The sequence below is a fragment of the Pseudopodoces humilis genome, chromosome 1, assembly GCF_049639895.1.
Source record: "Pseudopodoces humilis isolate 2021_Gansu_Grassland_sample_001 chromosome 1, ASM4963989v1, whole genome shotgun sequence".
NCBI classification, from domain to species: Eukaryota; Metazoa; Chordata; class Aves; order Passeriformes; family Paridae; genus Pseudopodoces; species Pseudopodoces humilis.
In genome coordinates, this window is record NC_142200.1 from 3977130 (window position 1) to 4000946 (window position 23817).

The 23817-nt window shown below is 38.2% G+C and overlaps 1 protein-coding gene across 22 annotated transcripts in view; it reads left to right on the plus strand.

Annotated features, from left to right (window-relative positions):
- PTK2 (protein tyrosine kinase 2) overlaps nt 1-23817 on the plus strand; it is a 190250-nt gene that overhangs the window by 145910 nt on the left and 20523 nt on the right. For 15 of the 22 annotated variants that reach the window (XM_088050960.1, XM_088050955.1, XM_088050950.1 and 12 more), the window contains 10 exons: nt 2921-2977; nt 4339-4359; nt 5412-5509; nt 8235-8319; nt 11084-11184; nt 12455-12570; nt 13408-13508; nt 14372-14461; nt 15718-15922; nt 22047-22158. In XM_088050960.1, the coding sequence (XP_087907086.1) occupies nt 2921-2977; nt 4339-4359; nt 5412-5509; nt 8235-8319; nt 11084-11184; nt 12455-12570; nt 13408-13508; nt 14372-14461; nt 15718-15922; nt 22047-22158 (986 nt within the window). The remainder of the gene's footprint in view (nt 1-2920; nt 2978-4338; nt 4360-5411; nt 5510-8234; nt 8320-11083; nt 11185-12454; nt 12571-13407; nt 13509-14371; nt 14462-15717; nt 15923-22046; nt 22159-23817) is intronic. The other 7 variants (XM_088068967.1, XM_088068981.1, XM_088069014.1 and 4 more) reach the window with 1 other exon arrangement.

Here is a 23817-nt window from a genome sequence, read left to right on the forward strand (position 1 = left end):
ATATGCAAGGGAAGGCAATAAGAGGAGATAGAGATCACATCTTGTGACCTTCCTTTCAGTAAGATGTGAAAGGGGTGTATTAACTTTTCATCTCCTTTCCTTTAGATATAAGCTAAAGATAATACCACACAATTTTTTCTTTTCTTAAACATCAAAAGGACATTTTTTCTGTCGTAAATTTTAAAATTATATTTCAGATACTACCCCGACATAGCTTTTTATTGGAACTTACCTTCCTTTATAAATTACAAGCTCTGATAAATGGGAAAAATTATGAAAAAGGGAAGTTCAAATGCAGGCCTAAGGTCATGGATTAGCTATTATGGATTTAATACCCTGGGATGTTTCTCCCTATGGTTTAATAAATGTATGCAGATTTAGTAAAGCTCAAATTGGCTCATTCACGCATGTGACCAACACTTCCCTTTCCTGAAAGCAAATCGTTCATTTTGCCATGTCCAAGTGTCATAACAAGTGATAGTGCTGGGTTTAGAAAGTGCAGGAGGGCAGCATGAGAGCCCTGTTATTAAATTCGAGTTTTTCTAGACTTACCAGGGACATCTGGAATCACTGAATGTGTTCAGCTCTTGAGAGTGCTGTAACACATTCTCCTTTGTGGAGCAGCCTGGAGTGCCCTGCCCGCCCTGCCCAGCTCAGATTTGCTTTAGGCTCCATGTTGGTTCTGAAGTATCTCAGCAGACACAGGTCTGGGAGATTTGGTAACAGTCTGAGTCTATGATTAATACCGGGATCAAGCCACTCTGTGAGAGAGATCAGTTCTCTTTGTTCCAGACCACTTTGAGCCTATCAGTGTTGATGCCTTGACTGAATTTTCCTCTAATGCCCAGAAACAATGCCAGACATACATAGGAGTTATTTTTATATATATATTCCTCTCCAGAGTGTTAAATGTGGAACAAGAAATGTTTGTGTAGTTAATTGCGTACATTTAATTTATTTGGATTGATTATGAAGACACTTCTGGTTTCATGATGGTTTCGGGCAATGTATCAAAACCGTGTAAAGTGCTCTGTGCTGTTCTGAGAATGCTTTTAGTATGAATTAACTCATTAATTTCAAATAGAGAGATGAACAAGCCCTGCCATTGATCACATTCTGAAAGCACTATTCTGTAAACTTGTGTGACAAGTGTTTGGGGTCTTTTAAGTCACACCAGTTTGGTTTCCAAACATTAAAAAATTTTCTCAGGTGCCTTTACAAGATTTTTCATCCAATACATTTTCTAACATAAATAATGAATTTTCTGGTATTTTCAACAAAATCCTATCACAATATTAGTAGGAAACAGAGTGATTTATCTCCATCATGTTGGGGATTTTTTTTTTAAAGCTTATTTTTTAAATCAAACTGAGGCATATTCTTACAAAAACATTAATTTATAATGTAGGGAACAAAATAAAATACCAAGAAAGAGATAAGTGCTTCTGGAGTGTTCTGCCTGTTCAGAATTGTGCACTGTCTTTATAATTTATTGCATTTTCATTAGGTGACTGTATTTTGCTATGTCTCAAATAGAAATCGCCTAGCAAAATTTAATATTACATTAAATTTTCCAATTCTGCTTTTACACCACCTGGCGTATTCCTACAGGAGTTCAAAAGAAAAAAACAGCTTTAATTTTATTTAAGTAGTAAGAAACTAGGATCATAAAATTACTTCCTGAAATGTGTTGAACTTCAAAGGTTATAGTCAACCTGTAGTTTCCTAATAGTTGAATATTCAGTTTGCCTGAAAACTGAGCCTCCTGCTTATCTGTGTGTGTAATATTGATGAGCCTTGCTCTGGTTTCAGGGCTGGGTTGAGCTGAGGGACCATCCCATCCTTCTTCCCACTCACAGTGACTTTGTCCCAGTCGAAACCATTGCTCTAGAAATGATGCCAGGGAGCTGTAGGAATGTATCCATGTGCTCCAGGGCAGATGGGGGAAAAGGGGGAGGAAATCATGACTTCCAGAGGTTTTCCAGTGTGTGACATCAACCACAAAACTGCACAATGGGTTTGGAAATTATTCCGTTTTGAGAACCTCTCTTTGTGTTTAAAATTGGTGAGAAGAATTTGACAGCCTTGAAGTAAAAAAATGAACTCAATTTTGTGGACTGGAGGAATAAAAATCCCTGGAGGAATTGATGCTACATTTAGGAGATGACCTGCACACACTGGAAGTTCTTTTGGGCAAGGGAAGGACTTTCTGATATGACTTGACACCATTTAAACTGTTTTGAGAACAGATGATGTAAAAGTTGCAAGTTTTAAATAGAGGAAGAAGTGCACTGTTAATTTCCTGAAAATTTTGGGAAGTTGTTTCCAAAACCTCTCCTTGCAATCTTGAGTCTTGCAGCAAAAGTAGTGGTGAACTTCCACTAAAAAGGGAAATTGTAAGAAAAATGGAGAAGAGAGTGTGGCTTAAAAAGGTCTTCGTGCTCTAGAAGATTCTGTGGTAAATAACTCACCTGGCCACACTGACAGTAGGGGAAGCTGCCCTGGAACACCATTGGTGTTCTGCCTGTTTGACATAAAAAATAGCAAACTGTTGCTCACACTTTATTGAAGGTAAAGTAATTTAACCCATTCATACTTTTTTCTCTTTACTGCAGTGGAATTTGGTGTTAAAAAGATTTTAAATCAACAATTTAGATAGGTCCCAATTGCAAAACTGGAACTTTTTTGAATACAAATGAATCTTTTCTTCTTTGTTGAGTGCATCTATGTGATGTAATGCAAATGGCACTGAGGTCATTATCATATCATGAATTATGCATGAGCAAGTTTTAGTCATGCTGTATTAAATGTGACCTGGCAATGCTGAACTTGGGGTTTGGGACATATCAATTGGAGATGTTGTTCTGGAGAATTATTTTCATCTGCTTTTCCCGAAACTCTTCAATTCCTCCCTTTGCAGAGACTGATGACTATGCAGAGATTATAGATGAAGAAGACACTTACACAATGCCCTCAAGTAAGTGCCATGGTTAATTTGGGAACTTTCCTATCCAAAAGCTTCCTTGGTGTAGCGGGGACTGAAATATTTCAGCCTTATTTAATAAATATGCAAAGAAAATGTTCTGGTTTCCTGCTGTCTGTGATTTCACAGTGAAATTCTTTTTTTTGCCTCAAAATGCAGATTTTTTTTTTTTTTTGATTGTGATGCTGAACATAGCAAAGATTGGATAAGATCTCTGTGATGAGAGCAAACAATGTGGATTGCTGTCTCTCTGTATCTCACCTTGCTCTGTGATAGACATGCTGTTCAGCAGTTCCACGAGAGAGGAACACTCACCTTTACCACATGCAATTTTGTTAAAGATGAAAGACTGCAGGAACAAAAATAAAAATTCAAAGTTCTGCTGGGTTTTCATCTTTGAAGTAAAAACAGTGGTGCTGTAGCCACCACAAGGATTTTGTGTTATAGGCTGTTTGAATTATGATATAATCCTAAACTGTCAAGGCCAGTTAATGTGAAGGTCCAATATTCTGATTTTTAAAGCTGCATCTGGGAAATTCCAGTTGCATTTGGGCAACCAAGGATTTCTCTGGAAGCAGACAATCCATTGGTGCAGAATCCTGCCAAAAACATCAGGTTTGGTCAGTGTGAAAGGGGAGGATGGTGCTGAGCTGGGGCCACATTCTGCTGAAGGACCATGAGCTTGCATAGATTGCTGAGCTCACCATGGGGCAGAACGTTTCATGGTCACTTCAGTGTTCACAGCATTGTTTCCACAGCTGTGGAAAATCTTTGAAAAGCAAGAATATATGTTTTGCAAAACATATATATATATATTTGAACATCAGTATTTGAAAAGCAAGAATATATGTTTTCCAGAAATCAACTGAGCATTTTTAATGACTTGCAGTTAAGTCACTACACATTCTATTAACATAATTTCAGCATCAAAACATATTGTGATAAATTATATCCTTTATTTTTCTTAACAGATTAACTTTGTGTAATTTATTTCTCCCCCACTCCAACCTTTTTATTTAAATTCTTATGGGAGTAATTACTTCTGGACCTAGCCCTGGATGTGCTGAGCACTTGAATATGGCTTCAATGCAAAACCCATGAGATGGGCTGTGGAGGGAAATTCATTAAGTGATTTGCTGGATTGAAGGGGTCTCAAGTGTTCAGCTCCCAAAAGACTGAGTCAGTAGAGATCACAAGAACGGGCCTGTGACTTCTGCTAATGTAAACTTTAAATTGCATCATATATTTCTTCTTTTTTTTTTTTTTTTTTTTATGTTGAATAATGTTTGTCCTGTTTTGATTTTAAGAAGCTCTATCTAAGTAAGCATTTGATTTTTCTCTTAATTGCACTGCAGAAAGCTATGGAATAGATGAAGGTAACAGGAGACCCTTTACCCCCCATCCCTGTATGCTTGCAGTTTGGAATGATGTGGAATTTTTACTATTCACTTTCATTTAATAAACATTATTTATTTATAGTTAAACCAGTTAGCTTTGGGATTTTAAAGAGGAAAATGCAGTACTTAAAAGAGATTAAAAAGGCATTTATCATTTTGTTAGCCAGCTCTAGATCACATTACTTCTGTAGTGTTAATGATGTTAAAGTCAAGGTTATGAAGTTCTAAGCTGGTTGCTTATAATTTTTTCTCTGAATAATAAAAGTAGAGGTGAAAACATATACTGTGCATGCTTTTCTGCTATTCCTGAAGTATTTTTCCATGTCTGCTGGAAATTAAATTGCAAATGAAATCATTCAATTGCAATTGATTAAATGTTCTGCTCAAGTGCTGAGCCATTTTTATCAGTAATATTCTCAGCCTGTTAAACTGTGACGTTAACAAAATTGCATAAGGCCACCAAACATCTCAATTTTACTTCAGTTACACACTGGCAGAGGTGTAGTGCACTCAAAATTTTGCTCTTTCATTTTGTCTTTATTTGCCATGTTTTTGTTCCTGTATTTTTTTCTTGCAGTTACCTCTTTAAAAGTTCTCCAGGCTTTTTTGATGGTTCCAAAATCTAAAATAGCACATGGTGGAGTCCTCTTAAACAGCCAAAGGGATGTGTGCTGAGGCCGTTTTTAACATCATTGGTGTTGCCTTAAACTGTTTGTGTGCTTTGTCTTTCAACAGCTGCAATTAAAAAGAATTTAATTATGTTTATTGCACTGAAATAAGTGCATTGTAGTTAATTTAATAATGTAGATATCACAGTTCTTTTCCCTTGCTTTGGTTCAAACTTTAAAGAAGTTTGAGAGGTCTCCACTGTGTGTGTGCAGCATCTCTATAGGTTGGTGTGCAGCAAATGTTAATCTTAGCTATTCATATGTGAGACATTTGAGTGACTTACTTTGAGTTTTGTGTCTTGTGGATTATTTCCTTGCCCTTCAGCAGAAACTTAATATTTCAAGTGCGTTATATTCTTGTAGCCAGAGATTATGAAATTCAAAGGGAGAGGATTGAGCTGGGGCGCTGCATTGGGGAAGGACAGTTTGGAGATGTGCACCAAGGAGTTTACATGAGCCCGGTAAGCCTCACTTCTCAAACAAAAATTAACTGTAAAACTTTCCTAGGTAAAAAAAAAAATAAGAATATTCCTTTCAGGTCTTAGTCTGAGTCTTCCAGAACAAATAAAAATTCGGTCCAGTGGCAATCTCACTGTCTCTCTCACAACAAAGCCTAATAAAGTTCCTGTGTTTTCCTGAAATAAAATACAAAATACTCGACACTGATCCAGTAAAATCCAATGCCCAAGAGTCACTTCAGTGAAACCAGGGAGATTGGCAGGACTTGTGTAATTTAGGATGGTGCTTATGAGTTTTTCTTGAAAGACTAAGAATTCTGTTTAAATCAAAAATTTTGTGTAAAATAGCAAGAGAAAGCTGGAAAAAATAGTTATTGTCAGTAAATTTCAGGCTTATAATAAATATTGCATATTAGAAGAAATTGTTGGAATTTTTGATAGATTATACAAGAATTCATGTGGACATTAATCTAGTTCTAACTTCAGGAACAGCTGGTAAGGGTCCTGGGCTTGGTAGGTTAATAATCTTCAATGCAATATTTAAGTAAATAGGGATAAATGTTCTGTTTCATACAAGTTTGAAGTCTGGTCTGATACCATTGTTTAGAAAGCACAGCTGATACACTTTGCATTGAGAAAGATTCTTATTTTTCATTTAATTATGCCCAAGTTAACAGGAGTACCAAGGAGTAATGGTTCACTCACTTGGGGCATGGTGGATAAATCTAGAGCTCTGCAAAACTAATTAAAGACCCTTTTCATATGGACTGTTGTTTTGAAAATGTTGGCTGTCTCCAGTCTTTTTTTGTGAATTGGAAAATGGATTTTACTCAGGCATCTTTTGTTGAGATTTTTAAATCACCTGTGGATTTATTTTATTAATAAGAATTTACTTCATTTAAGACACTGGGATATGTGAGGGTGAACAAGAACAGTGATGTAATTAAAATTTCATGTTCTGATAACAGAATGTAATTTACACTCTGAGAAGAAATCTTAAAATCAATGTAAGATTAGTTCTAATAACATGGTAGTGTACTCTTTCATAAATGTTCAGCTTGAGTGTAGAAATATAGAGGATATTCCTTGCCTTTTGTTCTGCTAGCTCAAAGCTGAATCTCAGAAATTCCATTTACCCCTGTTCATTGCACTTGTAAATTCTGGTTCTAGTGATAGTGCAGCATCCACCTCTCCCAGGTATTCCAGGTCACAGCCAGGCTCTAAGTGTAGGGTACTGAATGGAAAAATGGGTTTATAGATACAGGATCCCATTGCTCACCTCTAAGCAAGCTCAGTAAGATTGTCTTTAAAGGCTGATTAACTGTGGAATTAATCCCAAAGTGTCATTTAAAATACCATTTCCTGTTCAATACAGAAAATGCGTCCAGTCTGATGCATTCTCATTGGTTTGTCTCCTTATCCAAAACCAAAAGATCAACAAAACCCCAGTATCAGGCCTTTTCCAACATTTATTCTTCAAAATCTATTTGCTGGTTGCAGAATCAGAAGGCTCTTCTTTTGATGTTCATGTTGGTTAAAGGATATTTCAAAAACTTTATGTGTTACACTGGGAGAGGGATGGGTCTGGCAGGCATCCAGAGGTGCCATCCCCAGGGTGATTGTTCAATCCTGGTTTCATAAGGGAATAAAACCATGATTTACCATCTCTTTTTTTTTAGTTACTTTATGGGCATTTGATGTGTAAGAAAAGGATTAAATCAGTATTTTCCTGCAAAGTCAACTTCAAGATCTCTTTTGTGAGCAACTTTGAAAATAAGACACTTGAGCCTGCAAAATATAAATACTATTCTAATTCTGATAATTTTTGTCTGTAAATAGATTTAAAATAGACCAAGCGTGAGCAGAGAGATGGAACATAACTCTGAATCTTCATCTCCCACTGATCTTAAAAATGGGATGAGGATATTCATCAGTGCTGTATCATTTTGAGGAAAGGTTCATGTGTAAACTGCCCATTAAACAATGGCCAGTTCCCAGTTTCCCACTTGGAAGGAGGACATACAGGTCCTTGAACAAACCCATTCCTAATGTAGAAGCTTGGTTTTAAAACACTTCAGCTGCTCTCAACCCATCAAGAACTTCTCATTTTTGGTTGTTCAGAGGATGAGAAATCAGATGGGAAAGACCATTTGATTTTAAATACATGTGGTTCTGTTGAACCTGGTTTTAAAGCCTTGATCTGGCTGATTGTGAAGATATTATATTAAAAACTTCGGTTTACTTTCCTTTGTAGTCTGAGTTCACAATTACAGCCAGTTTTTCCTCTGAAAGAGCCACGAAGTCCTTAATTTGGCTTTCTGGGTTGCTTGCTTATATAAGCCAGGTGTGGTTTTAGGCACATCTCTCTTTTTTCTCTCTATCTTTGCTAAATATTGTCAAGAGTTTACCATCCTCAATAGCACACAAAGTTCACATTACTATCCAGTTAAACTAACCATCCTTTGTCATAATTTTTCCACAATATAACATGGTTTAAAACAGATGAAATATTTCCAAGACACATTAGATGTAAATTCTGTGTGCAAGGTGTCTTAATTATAATGGTATTTTAACACTGAAGCTTTTTACATGTAATTTTTCAGCTAAAAGGTATTTTATTTAATAGTAGTTTTTTCCAAAGTAGTTTTGCCAGAATTCTAAGGGCCAGCTTTTGGTGGGCTGTTTTTGGTGGGTTGTATTTCAGTTATTTCTCTATAATGTTTTTCAGGAAAATCCAGCTATGGCTGTTGCAATCAAAACGTGTAAAAACTGCACTTCAGACAGTGTTAGAGAAAAATTCTTACAAGAAGCCTGTGAGTATTGAGCAACTTCTTTTGGGATCACTTCTGTAATTGCTCCTTGCAAAGACTGTGGCCACCTGTGCCAGAAGCTTCTTACAGTGATATAAATATTTTATTAATATATAGCTTGATACCCTCCTAAAACATGTGCTGGGGGAGTGCTTTTACATCCTTGCATTGCCTATGTATATGATTGGATGTGGGTTCTTTGATTTTCCAAACTGAATGGTGATATCTGACTCCTCTAGGGCTTTAGAACAAATTTTGGAACATTAGATCTGATCCTCCATTTCCTTCTTTTTTCTTAATGAATTAAAAAACACATCACTTTCTCCAGTTTACTGCTTTGGAAGGTCGGGTAGTTGTCCTTGCTAGAAATGTGTCTAAGAGAGATCTGCTTTGAAAATTCAGAATTAAAATCTATGCTAGAATAGGCTATTTTTCTAAGTAAGTTGCATTCCCTAAGTAGCACATTTTTTGTGTGGACTAAGGCTTTTTGTTGGGGTGAATAGGAACAGAAACTTCTTAAATATTCTCAAAGAATATTAAAGTTACTGTTTCCTCCATTGTTTGGTTCTGCAAGCAAAGTAAGATATGGCACTTAGGCCTTAATTTTTGCCTATTATCCCCTGCTATTGTATACCTCTAAACGTAAAGGTATTGTATTTTTATCAGTAAAGTAATTGGTTATGGTCAGATGTTACAGTCTTTTTTATTAATTATTCCTTTTTCAAGGAGTTTTTCAATTCATTCAGAAGACCTGTGTTAATAGCTAATGGATTCTTATTTTTCAATGTCATATTTTTTGTGAATTACTGTAATTTTTTCCATTGCATTTCTATCTGTTGGAACAGTAAATACCATTGTTTACACTAACAACTCAGCAGTCACAAGGTAGGGTGCTGTCTCCCGGCAGTGTAGAAAATAATTGCTCATTGAATGCTCCTAATTATGCTTCAAGTTGGACAGATTAGGAAATGCTGCTGTAATCTACACATAAATAGTACTTTTCAATTTTGATTTAATAGTTTTGCCGTTTCTTCTTCCTCTTTTTCATTCTAATTCCCATCTGTTGCCTTTATCTTGTGTTCAGATTGCAAATTCGCTCAGAACAGTTGCTTTAGTTACTTCACTGAATTAATACATTTATTTCCTGATATTTTACTATTAGGAATATTAAGATATTTTTAATGCTGAAAATATTTAGCAGCTGTTATTGCCTGTAAAATAGTTCACCATGTTATTTATTCCCTTTTATTAATGTTTTAAGCTATGCCAATGATAGGGATGTTTGCTTTATTGCATCTTTCCCTGTACTATCCAATAGCATTAATATTTTAAAGAATATATTAAGTTTGCACATAAAGTTTCTTTTCAGGAAGATATGTTATTAAACTATTATAACTTTTGGTCTTATAAATACAGTTGTCCAAGGATTTTTTGGGGGTTGCTGTGAATCCATGTGCAGAAGTCAAATTCAGAGCGCATCAGAACAGAAATCCAGAAACACATTCTGATTTTAGATTGTGGTTAGTGTAAAACAGAAGAAAATGGGTTTTATTCTTGACTAACTTCAGGCAGACTGAAGCAGACTTTGCAGTTTGGTAATTCCTGTCTGTTTCTGCTGACACCACAAACTGTGAGTGTAGTGGTGTTGCTGGAGGCCAAATGAAGGATGTTTGTCAAGGATACCCAAAGGGCGTTTTTGCCACACCTGTGTTGGAAGAGATCCTGCTCCTCTGTGCTGAGACCCCACTGTCAGAGCTGCATCCAGGTCTGGGATCCCCAGCACAGGAAGGACATGGAGCTGTTGGAGCGAGACCAGAGGAGGCCAAAGAGATGCTCCAAGGGCTTGAACGTCTCTGCCCTAGAGCCAGGCTGGGAGAGTTGAGGTTGTTTGACCTGCAGAAGGGAAGGCTTTGGGGAGACCTTGCAGCACCTTCCAGTGCCTAAAGAATGCCTACAGGAAAGATGGGCAGGGACTCTTTATCAGGGAAGGCAGGGATAGGACCAAGGGTGATAGATTTACTGGAAAGAGGGAAGGTTAAATTGGATTTTAGGTTAAATTCTTTCATGAGGGTGATGAGGCCATGGCACAGGTTGCCCAGAGAAGATATGGCTGCCCCATCTCTGGAGGTGTTCAAGACCAGGATGAATGGAGCTTGGGGCCAGCAAGCTGGAAGGTGTCTGCCCAAGGCAGGGGGATTGGAACTGGTTGGTCTTGGTGGTCCCTTCCAACCCAAACCATTCTGTGATTCATATGTCATGCTGCATAAAACATACTGTGACTGCAGTGCCAGGACTGAAATTAACTCCATGGAAAATAAAATCATGTAATGATTAAATAAGATTTTTGTCTATGTTGTAATCTGTCAAACATGTTTGTTCCAGTAATTGAATTATACAGACTGTTTTTTCCTACCTCCTCTTCCAGTAGAAAGGCACAGATAACTGGTTGTGCACTGGTTTGACAGGTTATTTTATTAACTTAGATTATGTTCATAACCAGATCCAGAGCTAAGAGGCAGAGCTTGACCTGACTAGTACCTTCCAAAGCAGTTTGCATTTTTGTGAGTGGAGAACAGCACAGCTCAAGCAGTCGGTGTTTCCACCTGCCCTCGGCACATGGAATGACCAGACATTACTGCTTGCAACAGTTGTCTGAAGTCCTGTGATTGACTTCTCTGCTCACGGGCTAAATACTTAACCAACAGCTTTCTTTTTATTTTTAAAAAAGGTTTTATGTAACACACTGAATTCTTTGATTTCCTTTAAGTAACAATGCGTCAGTTTGATCACCCTCACATTGTGAAGCTCATCGGGGTTATTACAGAAAACCCAGTCTGGATAATCATGGAGCTCTGTACGCTTGGAGAGGTATGAGAAATCCACATGCAGCTCTGGTCTCCTCTCTTCCAGCTCACAGAAAAGTCTGAAAAAACACTTCACAATACTAACACTTGCTATCAAGCATGATATCATACTCCTTTGCAGAGTTACGGACTCAGAAACAGGAGTGGCAGCTTTTGACCTTCTCCCCACCAGGAGAACTGCATCACCTCATTCCAGAGTGATTTAGTCAGAGTTTTCAGAGCATTCAATTGCAGTTCCAGAGTGAGAGCATGACCTCTGTCAAGATGATGATAATGTGATAATGAGTTAAACAGCATTTGCAAACATAGCTTCCAGAAGTGAAACTGCACATCTTTTATTCTTCCTGAGTAATCCTGCATTTTTCCTTAAAACACTGACTTTCTTACATTGCTGCTTTTGTTTTTTCCTGTAGAGTATCTGCAGCAGAGGCCCTAGATGACTTCCCTCATTATTTGTTTTTTGGATGAATGCTTTAAAGAAAACTAGATCTCGCTAAACTCGATTAGTTTGCTTTGAGCCACGTTTCTGAAAATGTGAGCTGCAGTGTTATTTCATACATTTTATGATTGCCATTGCAATTACCAAACTGCAGTACATTTTCAAAAAAAGTAGGACGGATGGATAGAAAAACCTGTATTGCAAAAGTAATTTTCTGTCAGTAGATTTCCTTTCCAGTGCCCAAATCACTTTTCAAAGTCTTGTTTTGATGTATAAGGACACCCTAGTGCCACCTTCCAGTAGGTCCTGCATGCCTTCTGCTGGGAATAGAGCTGACTATAAATATTCTGCACTGGTATTGGCCACTCTGAGCTAAATACATGTGTATTAGCACATGTAGGTTAAAATTAGTCATTAAAATTAATGCTTTTAAAGCAAAACTGATCAATCTGTGTTTGGGTTGGCCAGGTCCTGTTCAGTTCTGAAGTAATTTAGGCCATAAATGGAGGCTGCACTCAAGGGTAGAAAAAACCAAAAAGTCCAGGAGTGCTTCACTCTGGATCAGCAACAGCAGATGCTTTTCAAAAGGGGACTGAAAGAAATGCACAGAATTACAGTTATTTTTTTAGTTTAGCAGTTTTCAAGTAGAAAAACTGCTTGAATTCTAATGCAGTCACAGTTCTTCATGAGAAGTGGTTTTCTTTTCCTCATCCAGTCTTTAAGGCAAAGAGGTCATGCCCATTGATACTCATGTGAACTTCACAATTATGCCTTTTTCAGCTTTGTTATTTTTTGTCCTGATTTCTTTCTCTTTTCTTTTCTTTGGTGCAAAAAGCTGAGGTCGTTTTTGCAAGTAAGGAAGTACAGCTTGGACCTGGCCTCTCTGATACTCTATGCTTACCAGCTTAGCACAGCTCTTGCCTACTTAGAGAGCAAAAGATTTGTACATAGGTAAGATTCCATACATATTTATCTGTACCTGTCTGTTCTAATATATCACTGCTTAAAATTTCAGGGAGTGCCATTTTTGCAGAGGTTTCCACTAAAATTACACCCTTTTCAAGGGTGACACCTGCTGGTTCACTCCTGGATTGACTTGGAACTGGTGCCAGATTTCAATCGGAATCATTTTCAGTTGTTGCTTTGTGGTTACAGTATTTTTTTCAAGCTGTGAGTCAACTGTAATCATTCAAATATAGAAAAGCAAAACAAGGGCAGATGGCTTCTTAACTATAGAGGAAGGGAAATAAAATATTTATAAAATACAAGTACTTGCTTAACCAGAAAATGAACCTAAACTGCCTTCATGGTGTGTTTTGAATTTTGTTGCCTTGAATGTGAACATGAGTTTCTAGGGAGAACAGACTGGCAGCTTCAGCCTCTTACTGTGTGCAACTAAGAGTTCAGAAAACTCCAGTTACTAAGTACAATTAATTTTGAACTTGAGGAATTCACTTGTGTTTAAATACTGTCATATCCAATTCTGTATATGTGTTGCGATAATGTATATGCAAACTCTGGCATGTAAAGTAATAGCTGTGCATAGATACGTAGATATTTATATTGAAACATCTTAAATAACAATTGGACAGAAAAGGAGGCTGAGGGGGGATCTTGTTGTTCTGTACAATGAGAACTTGAGCTCCTTACTAGGAAACCTCATACAGGACTTCAATCTTAAGCCATTTCCTTACCTTTGCAGAGCAGGAGGTAATTTTCTTCAGGGGATGATGCTTCACCACTTAATGTTTTAAAGTTACTAGAAATACTGTTTCTTCTGTTTGGCAGGGATATTGCTGCTAGAAATGTGCTGGTATCTACCACTGACTGTGTGAAATTGGGTGACTTTGGTTTATCCCGATACATGGAAGACAGTACTTACTACAAAGGTGAGGTGATCTCTGGATCTTTCTTGTAGGCCAAGGAGAACACAGTTCCTTCTCACTTTATTGAGGAATTAACCAGATCTTCTTGGTCTAGCTGGTGCATTTGTATAAAAAGGAAAGTTATTCAACAATTTAATAAAGGCAATAAATTCCTATGCGTGCATGATTGCAAGGTGTGCATTAACGTGCAAAAAGCAGCAAATTCACGTGTGGGTACAGATGAATGCTGCATACTTCAGATACCATTGGACTAGGGAGATTCAATACAAAACTGCCTTTGAAACCTGCTTTTTGCCTCATTTTGGCTGGAATACTGAGCTTTGGTGTCTCCAGCAGCTGAGAGATATCCTGCAGTGCCTGATGGGAAATGCAGCAGGAAAATAAAGATTGCATGTTGGGTACCAAACACATTGCAAAGCTGGTGTATATTGTTAAGCCATGAGTGCCTACATCTCATTTTTAATATTTTTCTGGTTTCATATATTATAAATTGTCCATTATCTGTCCCCTTACACTCTGTTGTGTTTCCTCATTTCATTTTCTTTATCATCTGTGATGTTGCTGAGCTACATTTTATCATTTTAATTGTTAAGAGGGGAAATAATTTTGCCATGATCGTTTCTTGATGTGTTTTGAGGTTTGTTATTAGGGTCTTTAAGAGAGGTTATGGGGATTATTATGATTATTTTGGGTTTCGTTGGTTCATTTCTCCATTTCATGTAAAGCCAAACAGCCTTATATATCGATATTTGAATTACTTCACTGGAGATTTGTTTTGCCTATGAATTATTTCACTGGGAACAGAATCTGTTTTTGAGCTCTGTAGCAGGGGGATAACAGCCTGGCCTTTCTTGCCTTCCCTGTAGCTTCTAAAGGAAAATTACCCATCAAATGGATGGCTCCAGAGTCAATCAATTTCCGACGGTTTACCTCAGCTAGCGATGTGTGGATGTTTGGTAAGTGAAAACCAAGTGGAGAGGCTTCTTTGTGTCCTCTTGGATAAGTCCAGTGATTCATTTTGACTGCTATAAATGAATAATTTCCAAATACTTGTCATGGTTTTTACTGTGCATTCTGAAAATCCAATTTCTTCCAGCATTTTTTCCACCTCTGTATTTTATTTTCCTTTTCCTGCTTAATAAGCCTGAATTTTCATTGGTCTTTTTACCTCTAGTAAGAAGGTGACAGAAAAGAAGGTGCAAGGAAATTTGCTCAGTTACAACAGAGATGATTTTTGTCTGTTGCTTTTGGTTTTGTTTTGGGTTTTTTGTGTTACACCATTATCATTTGCTGTTTCTCTCTTAGATTTTGACTTTTTCTTTATGTTGATATACATTTCCTTGCTTAATGTGCAGATCATCCTGTGGGATACCCAATTTCCAAATCCTTAATGCTAGATTCCCACTTACCTTGTCTTTTATAGCTCCTGGCAGACTGCAAAATACAACCAGAAGCTCATTAAGTATAAGGGTAAATGGACAAATCCTGAAAGCTCATTCTTTTTCCCCAAATACACAACATTTTATATGACTCTGATGTCCTGTGCTCAAACTGGTCCTGACTACTGGCCTGTACAGACAGAACACAAGTTATGTTAGAAAACCAAAGTGATGAAACTTGAAATAAGAGCAGGACAGTCAAGTAAGAGTTCACCTTCTCTACAATTTAAAATTGGAATGTTTTTAAGTGAAGGGTTTGTAATAGTTTGAAAAAAACTCTAGTACTGTCAGAGTTAGAAAAATGAAGCCTATGGAACATTTTGGCCAATTCTCAAGTGACAGACCATATTCTTTTAGTGCAGTTTCAATAGAAACTGGTTTATTACACATTTTCAGCACAAAAAATGCGGATCAATGCCAACGCTAAAAACTCTCAAAGTGAAAATGCACTCTACGTGTCAAAACAAGCCAGTTGGAAGGAGTCAGACAGAAAAGCAAACACATTCTACCTCATTAGAGAGGAGATTTGAATATGAGCAAGCGCTATTTTAGGGCAGGTAAAAGACTGTGAGCCAGCTGTGGGTCACTCTGCCTCATCAGTAGGTGAGGCTGGTGCTGTGTGATCCTGCTGCAGGTAAGTCCAAACCAATTCCCTGGTTATATATTTTGGAAGAAATTTCTTTATTAGTACAAAACTGGGGTTTGTTTCTCTTTTGACAGGTCTCATTGTTTGCTTACAGTGAAGAAAATGTATTTTTGTGTGTGTTCCTCAGGTGTGTGTATGTGGGAGATCCTCATGCACGGGGTAAAGCCCTTCCAGGGAGTGAAGAACAATGATGTGATTGGGCGGATTGAGAACGGTGAGCGGCTCCCAATGCCTCCAAACTGCCCTCCTACCCTCTACAGCCTTATGACCAAGTGCTGGGCCTACGACCCCAGCAGGAGACCCAGGTTTACTGAACTTAAAGCACAACTCAGGTAGGGTTTGACTTCTGAGTGGTCATTTCCTTTGTTCAGAAATACTTCTTTTTGATTAATCTTCTGTTACAGTGTTTTGGTTCTGTGGAAGATATGAGGCACGGTGTTTTGAGTTTTTATCTTCAGACAGCCAGGTTGTTGCTGGTCTTTGGGAAAAGTGGGCCTTATCTAGTAGAGAAAATTAGATTAGGCAATGAATTCAAATAACTGGAAATATGAATCACCTCCTTTCTCTCCCAAGAAAAACTCCATGTTTTACTTGCAATTTGTTTATAATTTTAGCTACAATCCCTGGGGAAAGAGGTAGAAAGAATTTGGAGTGATTATCTAAACATGCTGTGGGCTTCTGGGGTAGAGATGTATCTTAAATAAATGAGGCATCAGGTAAGTGCTGTTGGAAGTTATTTTCATGACTAGTAGCACAGTAGTTGACAGTCACAGCTGTCACAGGGCAATTGCAGAGCCTTCAGTAAATGCAGCATTGTAGACAAAAATTCCTTTGCCCTTTGTAAACCAGGATATAAACCTTTGTCTTTATCTTGGAATGAGTGTGAGCACACACCTTGCAGACCAGTCTAAATTCACACCTTAGTTTATTCTTCAGTAATATCTTCCAGTGTCCATATCACCATTTCACCAGCCCCAAAGTGGGAGGGATATTTAAGCTTTGAAACATCACTGAGATATGTGCAGGCACATTTGATATTTGTGACCAAATTGGGTCGCAAATGTTGTGACTTCTGGATTTCATGACTTCTCAGGATGAGTTTTGCATAAGTCAGTACAAGCTTTGAGTAACATAACTTCTATGTTTTTCACACTGACAATCCACACTGGGAATTCTTGTAATTCATTGCTGAATTCTTTGGTTTTACTTCAGGTTTTGTTTCAAAATTGTGCTTTTTGGCATGTTTTATTTTCATAGTATCATATTTTTGCTGTCACTGAATGTTTATGGTTCAAAGATAAGTCACTGGTGGTTAAAATGAGAGACAATTTGAATATAATTATGCTATCTCAGAGCTGCTGTATGGAGAGCTTAAAGACCCAAAAGTTCTCTCCTATTTCTTAAAGTTTAATACAGTTCCACCATCTGTTACTCTGGGAATTCCTGTGTATCATTTGTAGAACTAAGGGAAGACTTGACCCTTCTCACAGATAACTTCCAATCCTCTTGACTCTGTGGAGTTAACACAAAAGGAGGAATGTCAGGGCTGGATAGGGATTGCAAGAAAAAGACGTGACACAGTTGTGTTTGGGTAATAGGTGGAAATTGGCAATTCCCTTGCTTTTTCACTCTTTTTGGCTCTGAAAGTACAGGATGATTGATAATTTGCAGCCAGATCTTACTGTTAACTTTAAGCTGGTTGGCACAGATGAGAATGAAGCCCTAAAAAAAGTGACTGGAACATGGCTGTGGTGTGTAAACCCAAGCAGGGAGACTATCTCACCAGGAAGGAAAGAGAATGAGTAAATCCAGAGTGTGCCCTAGAGCCTGGCAGTCCTCAGAACCAGTGCTCAGGGCATGCAGCAAGGCAGGGTCTCATTGGTTACACATTAAAATGTTTCCCTGTGTGTGTGTGTGTGTGTGTGTGAGCTCTGAAACAGGTCACCCAGAAAGACTCTGGAATTTCCATGCTGGCAGACGTTCAGCTTTTGATAGGAAAAGGCTCAGTGCAACTGGCCCTTGCTGTGCAGGGAGCCCAGATTCATCAGGAGATCAGACCTGAGACCTCCAGGCGCCCCTTCCACCCCTTCTCATTCTATGTGAAAAGTGCACCCAGTGTGGAGGGGTGTTTGCTTCTCTGGTCATGCTGGGAGATTTGAAGCACTGTTTACAGGGCAACCTCTCTCCTGGGGCCATTGTAACCCTAAAACCCAGTTTTTACTCTGTTCCCACCAAAGCAGTTAACTTTCTGGCGCTCCAAATTGGTGACCTTTAGCTACCTAATTTAGGTAGTATGGTTGTCCTTAGGGATGCTTTGTGCTGCTCCAGACAGAGCCAGCCTCTCACTGGAAAGGTTGCCAATTCCCTGATGATGAGGCAGTTTCAGGCAGCTAGGGAAGATTGGGTTTCAGAACTCAAATTCCCATGAACTTGCAAAAACAAGCCGTTTCCCTGGTGACCTTTCCCTGTGGTGTTGCTGCTGCTCATTCTGGATGCTGTCCAGAGTCGTCTCTTGAAGCTGAGAGCAGACTGGATGTTTGCTTGGAGCCAGATACAGCACTGCAGCATTCATTCCTCTCTGGTTTAAAGAAAAAAAACTCCGTGGCTTTGGGAAAAAATCTTCTGCATCTGGAATAGCATTGATGGGAGCATAAGCATTTCACGTGCTCTCTGTTATTTGGTGCTTTTCCCGTTTCATAGTAACAGCTGCTTTGCCCAAACTGAGTTTGCAGCTGATTGTGCAAGGCAAAGGTGCTGATTTCTGCACAATTTATGTACTGTTATTTGTTGCTACATATGAATTTTAAGTACTGTTATTAGAGTAGTAATTTTATAGCATTTGATCTGTCTGAAGTGGATGTGGTTGAGTCAGTCTTCCCAGCAAACACAGAAACAAATGGGTGGATTGTGGATTTCCAAATGTAATTTATCCTCACATTCCAGGTTTCTTTTTCAAGTGGTGGAGGGGGGGTTAAAAGTCAGATTAGGTCAGAGCAATGAGGTGCTACCCTGCTACTCCTGAAAAAATCTCCTGCTATTCCTGCAAGAATCAAAAAATTCTGACATGGTCAGAATTAGCATATAAGATATTTGTAATTGGGGAGTGTGTGTTGCCTTGCTAGTTTTATATAGAAGAGATTTTTTTGTTTTGCAGTACATGGTAAATAATAAAAGGATTTAAATTTAAAACTTTCAAATTAATGTAACTTCATGATATTTTTCACTGTGTCATGAAACAAATTTTGTTTAAAGTACCTTTTGTGAGCCCTCTCTGTGACAATTAGCAAAACAAGGAGTGTGTCATTGCAGAGGTGAGTGTCACTATGGCCCATTGTTGGTAAAAGGTTTTAACAGTGTTTGACTCCACTGGCATCCTGGGGAGGCAGGTCACATTGAAACAGCTCTAAAAAGAATGGGGGAAAAAAAAGAGACAGATTCTATGCTTTTAAAGTCTGGTTTTATGACAACAGTGAGATAATTAACTGATGAGAACTGGACTTGAGCATTTTTGTCACTGCATTTGATACAGATCCTGAAATGTTGCTTATAAATGAACACTGGTAAGAGTGAGGGAGTTTGAGTCATCTTTTATGGCATTCTGACAAAAAATTACTATAACACATACTTCAAATCCATGATGGAGGCTGCAGAATGCATTGCTGCTATTCTTCTGTTCTTTGCCTGTGACCATATAAATCCATATAAAAGTGCTTTCATATTAGAACAATATGTGCAAGTATATTCCTCTGCATCCAACTTTGTATTGCTGGTGGCAGAGGGAAAGAAAGAAACTGCTTTTTGGGGGTCAGCACTTAATGTAGGTTCCCTCACCACTGTAGCAGGAGACACTAGTGCCTTTTGGAATATGAGGATGCAGTATAGTATTTTAAATATTCCTGTACTGAAGGTCCCCATAAATGTTTCCTTTTTTCTGTCACAGACAAATTTCAGTAAAAAGTTCTTTGTAAATTAAGTAAGTTTATCAATTATACAAATTTTTAATAGTTGGGATTTTTCTTGCGCCATCACATCACCAAGAAGCTGAGTTAAATTTGTCTGTTGTACCTCAAGGTTTACTAGAGGAACCATAGGGATAGAATTCTCTGCTTGCTCCTCTTTGCTGCTAAAAATATGTACAGTTTGGGAAAATATGCCTAGATCTGACTTCTCCTGACCTTCTGTAAATTCTAATAAACTGTTCAGAGAACTTGAGCAGCTGCACTGAGGAAATGTCAAAAATATCTCTTGGCACACTCTTACTTCATCCACAGACTGGTCTTCCCTTTGTGAAAACAAAGACCTTTCTGTGAGTCATTTATATTCCTTGTGGTTTTTTCGAGTAGTGCTTCTCTGAGGCATTTCTATTTTATATTCTTGTCAGCAGAATCAAGGGCATGCAAGTACAGATGCTGCTGCAGCCCATCAGCCTCTGACCAGGCTGCTCTGGGCTGCTGGGAAAGAACCTCCTGATGGCACAGGCAGCGGGAGAGCAGGGAGGATGAACTGCAGTTCTAAGGCAAAAAGCTGAGCCTGTTTTAAGAAAGAGAAGTAATTTCAGAAGGAATTTGTCATTTCTGGTGATACAAGTTGATGGTGTTGCACGCTGAGCCACAGATAAAATGGCTTTGATAGCAAAGTAAAGAGAGGTATTGGGGTTTCATTCCTTTTTATGGAAAACCAGCACTGTGCTGTGACAAATTCCAGACACGGCCCCAATTGTCAATAAGCCGTCTCTAAATTTAGCCAGCTGCTACCAGCCAACTCTGTTCTATTCTTTAGCTCAAATTAGAGCAACTGCTGTATTAACAGCTTGGTTAAAAATCAGTGTTTTATTTATTTCTCATTCATTAATCTGAGCAAGTTTTTTTTTTTGTCTTGTTTCATTGTGAGGTTTTTTAATCCTGAGGTCTTGTCTTGAGAGATGATATTCATGGCTCATGGCTGTGGCTGCACATTGGCTGCTTTCTCATGCTACATAAGAACTCAGGGTACCTGAAGTGTGAGATAGCTTTAAAGCAGGGGTTTTGTGCCAGTTCTTCGTAGGTTCAAGTAGGAAATCTTGCATTTTCTTTATTCTGAAAGAAGAGAGAGGTAAAATAGAAGGATTCTCTCTTCATTCCCTCTGTTGGGCTGTAGCTGTATTTCCATGGAGGTTCTATCAGGGTGACTTTTGCAAATAACTTGTCTGATTTTGCTTTTGTTCCACATTCTTGTGTTGCTTCAGCAATGATGGATTGAAATTGCAGCAATAGTTATAAACTTGATTTAGCTGCAGTGAGACAAGATGACTTCTCTGCTTTTTAGAAGTGGCATAGTTTGGGGTTTTTTTGGCTGAGTAAGGAAAAGCAAAGTTCTCATCTCAAGCAGGAATTTATTCTTGAAATAAGCAGTGAAATTCCACGATGAGAATAGATTGCTGGAGTTGATCTCATCCCCTGAATGAGTAATTCTGGGTGGTTGTTTAGCAGACTGAACAGAAGATTATAAACTCAGAACTTAGCTTTGTTTCTGGAAACTCCTGAGTGATAAAGAAGCTGGAGTAGCTCCTCCACAGGATTGTCTTTACCCTGGGGACAGTGATATGGAAATAATCTGCCCTGCTCACATCTTCAGACTGTCCGCATAGCGTGCGGCTCCAAGGAATTGGCAGCTCCCTCTTTCAAAGCTTCTCTCTGAGTATTTTTCAAATGGCAAATATCCAACATTAATAAGCCACATAGCAGTGCTGGGAGGAGGCTGGCTGTGGGGGCAGCAGGAGCACGTTCAGCTTCAAACAGGCTTTTTAATAGTCAGAACAGTGGTAAGTAGCAAACTGGTTTTACTACTGTCTTGTACTTTGTGAAAATGCAGCCTTTTGACCTGAATGCTTAGAAGCTGAGTGAATACTGTCAGATCTTTCTGTTTTGCTAAATTGCTTTGCTGAATGTGTTCTTGGTTAGGCTAAAACGTAAGAGCTGAAGTAGTAGTTTTGACTGCTTTCTTTAAAAAAGAAAAAAAAATATCCCAGTGATCTGAAGCTCTTGAGTTTCAGTAAAGAACATTTTCGGTTTGTTTTGAACCTTTGCAGCAGTTCAGTACAATATTTTCTTGTGAAGATTAAGCTTTCATGCAAGTAAGTGCTTGATTGATTGTCTTTGAGGACTTCGCTGTGTAATTGCATATAAAAAGAACTGTAATGGAAAAAAAATTGTGTGCAAGATCAATCACAGCTTTCTGAAAATTTGATGCTGTTTTTGTTGTTAAAAACACCCTGGTAATTCTACAGAAATATTTCTTCTTTTGATACTGGTTTTCAGACACAAAACCAGTGTATGTAAAAGAAGTTTGCCTCTCAGTAATTTTATAGCATTTCAAGTTAAGTACTGTTTATTAGGCTGAAAAATGCAAGAGCTGTGGGGAGAGGTTTGTTAGTCACTGAAACTGAAGTTTTACTTGATTACAATGTGTTTTCCTTAGTACAATACTGGAGGAAGAGAAGCTGCAGCAGGAGGAACGAATGAGAATGGAATCCAGGCGGCAAGTCACGGTATCCTGGGACTCAGGAGGATCAGATGAAGCTCCTCCCAAGGTAGCTAAGACTGCACATTATGTGTGTTTAAAATAAACAAACATAAACTTTCTTTTTATTCCGTTCATTTCTTCAAAGCCTGCCCTGATGGGTTGGTTCAAACCATGGCATTCTGGCCAGTTCTGTCCCCATCTGGGAATCCTTGCCTGAAATGACCCAGCTCTGCTTGAACTGTGCTTGGAACTGATGCATATTGTGATACTGCATTAAAGATTTTCTATTTCTCCTTCAAATTGTAAAAGACACCCATAGCTGCCACAAAACTGTCTCCTGGCCTTTCCTTTTCCTTCTTTCTTGTAGCACTCTTGTAAATTGTTGGCTAATGAGCTCTCAGCCAGCATGAAGTTTATTTATAACACATTAGTGACAGGACAGAAGTCAGGTAATTGCATTTTCCTTCTTCTGGACAGAAAATTAGGCGTTTGTTTCCAAGGAACGTACGTGGTTTAGTTTCCACTTCATTTTCATTTCTGTCCTATTTGGATGTCACTGATGGGTTCTGCAGCTGTAGGAGTCCAACCTCAGCAGTTGCTGAGCCCTCTTCCCTCTCAGTGGCTTGTCTGCTTCCCCTCAGAGTTATTTTTGCAAGTTGTTACTTGAAAGTTTGAGCCTGTATCTTGAAGAATTCAATTTTTGTGTAGTCACCACCATATTGTCTGTGTCCTGATAGTTTGTGGTGAATTCCTGGAGCTCCCAGGTTTTGGAGCAGATAATAATTCCAGGAGTACTTGTGTGGCACCTTGTGCTGCACACACTCCCCAGCACTAACAGAAAGGCAACTTTTTCTTTTTGGTTGGTTTTGGTTTGTTTTGTTTTGAGAGGAGGGGGGAGGGTTTGTGTGTGTTTGGGGTTTTGAGGTATTTTTCTCTCCATTTCTAGGTTGTTGCCTGATAGATCAGATTGCTGAGCTTAGTTCTACATTTTGATACTTTTATGGCAAGCAGGGAATGAGGGCTGTGGAATTGCTGCTTTTATTTCAGAGTTAGAAACAGCAAACAATCCATCAACCTCTTTAGTTATCTGAGATAAATTAGCAGGATTTGGTGTTTAAACAGACAATGTTCAGAGTTAGAGAAATATATAAATCCATAAATTGGACCAGTATAATATTTAATTTGAAATGAGCACCTTTATGTGTGATGTACGAACTGAAACACTTGACCAAAGGTGCATTAAAAATGCAATTAATTCTGCCACTGGAGAGAATCTCTTTTGAGGAGGTTGCTGTGTCCTCACTGTATTTCTGATTCTGTTGTTGGTTATGATTTTTTTATACATTTCTTTTTTGCAAAATATGGATGTACTTAATAATGGTTGTTAATAATGTTGTAGGTAGGAGGTTTTAAGTGTCTTTGTAATTATTATCTAATTTTCTAACGTGACAACTGATTTTTTTTTTGTTCTTCTTATGCTTCATTGTAAGAGTTTCAGATTGTTGCAGGTCTTAAACTCCTACACATCCACAAACAATTACCAGGTCTCACAATCCATACTATGAAATCACTTGTATCTCACAGTGATATTTCTGTTAGAAACCTAAGAGAGAAAACATCCTACTCCAGAATGAGAATGAATTTTTTTCATCAAGCAATGATAAATTGTATAGTCTCCAGTTAATGTGGTTGCCTTTAACTGCCAAAAGGACTGAGAGAGCTCTTT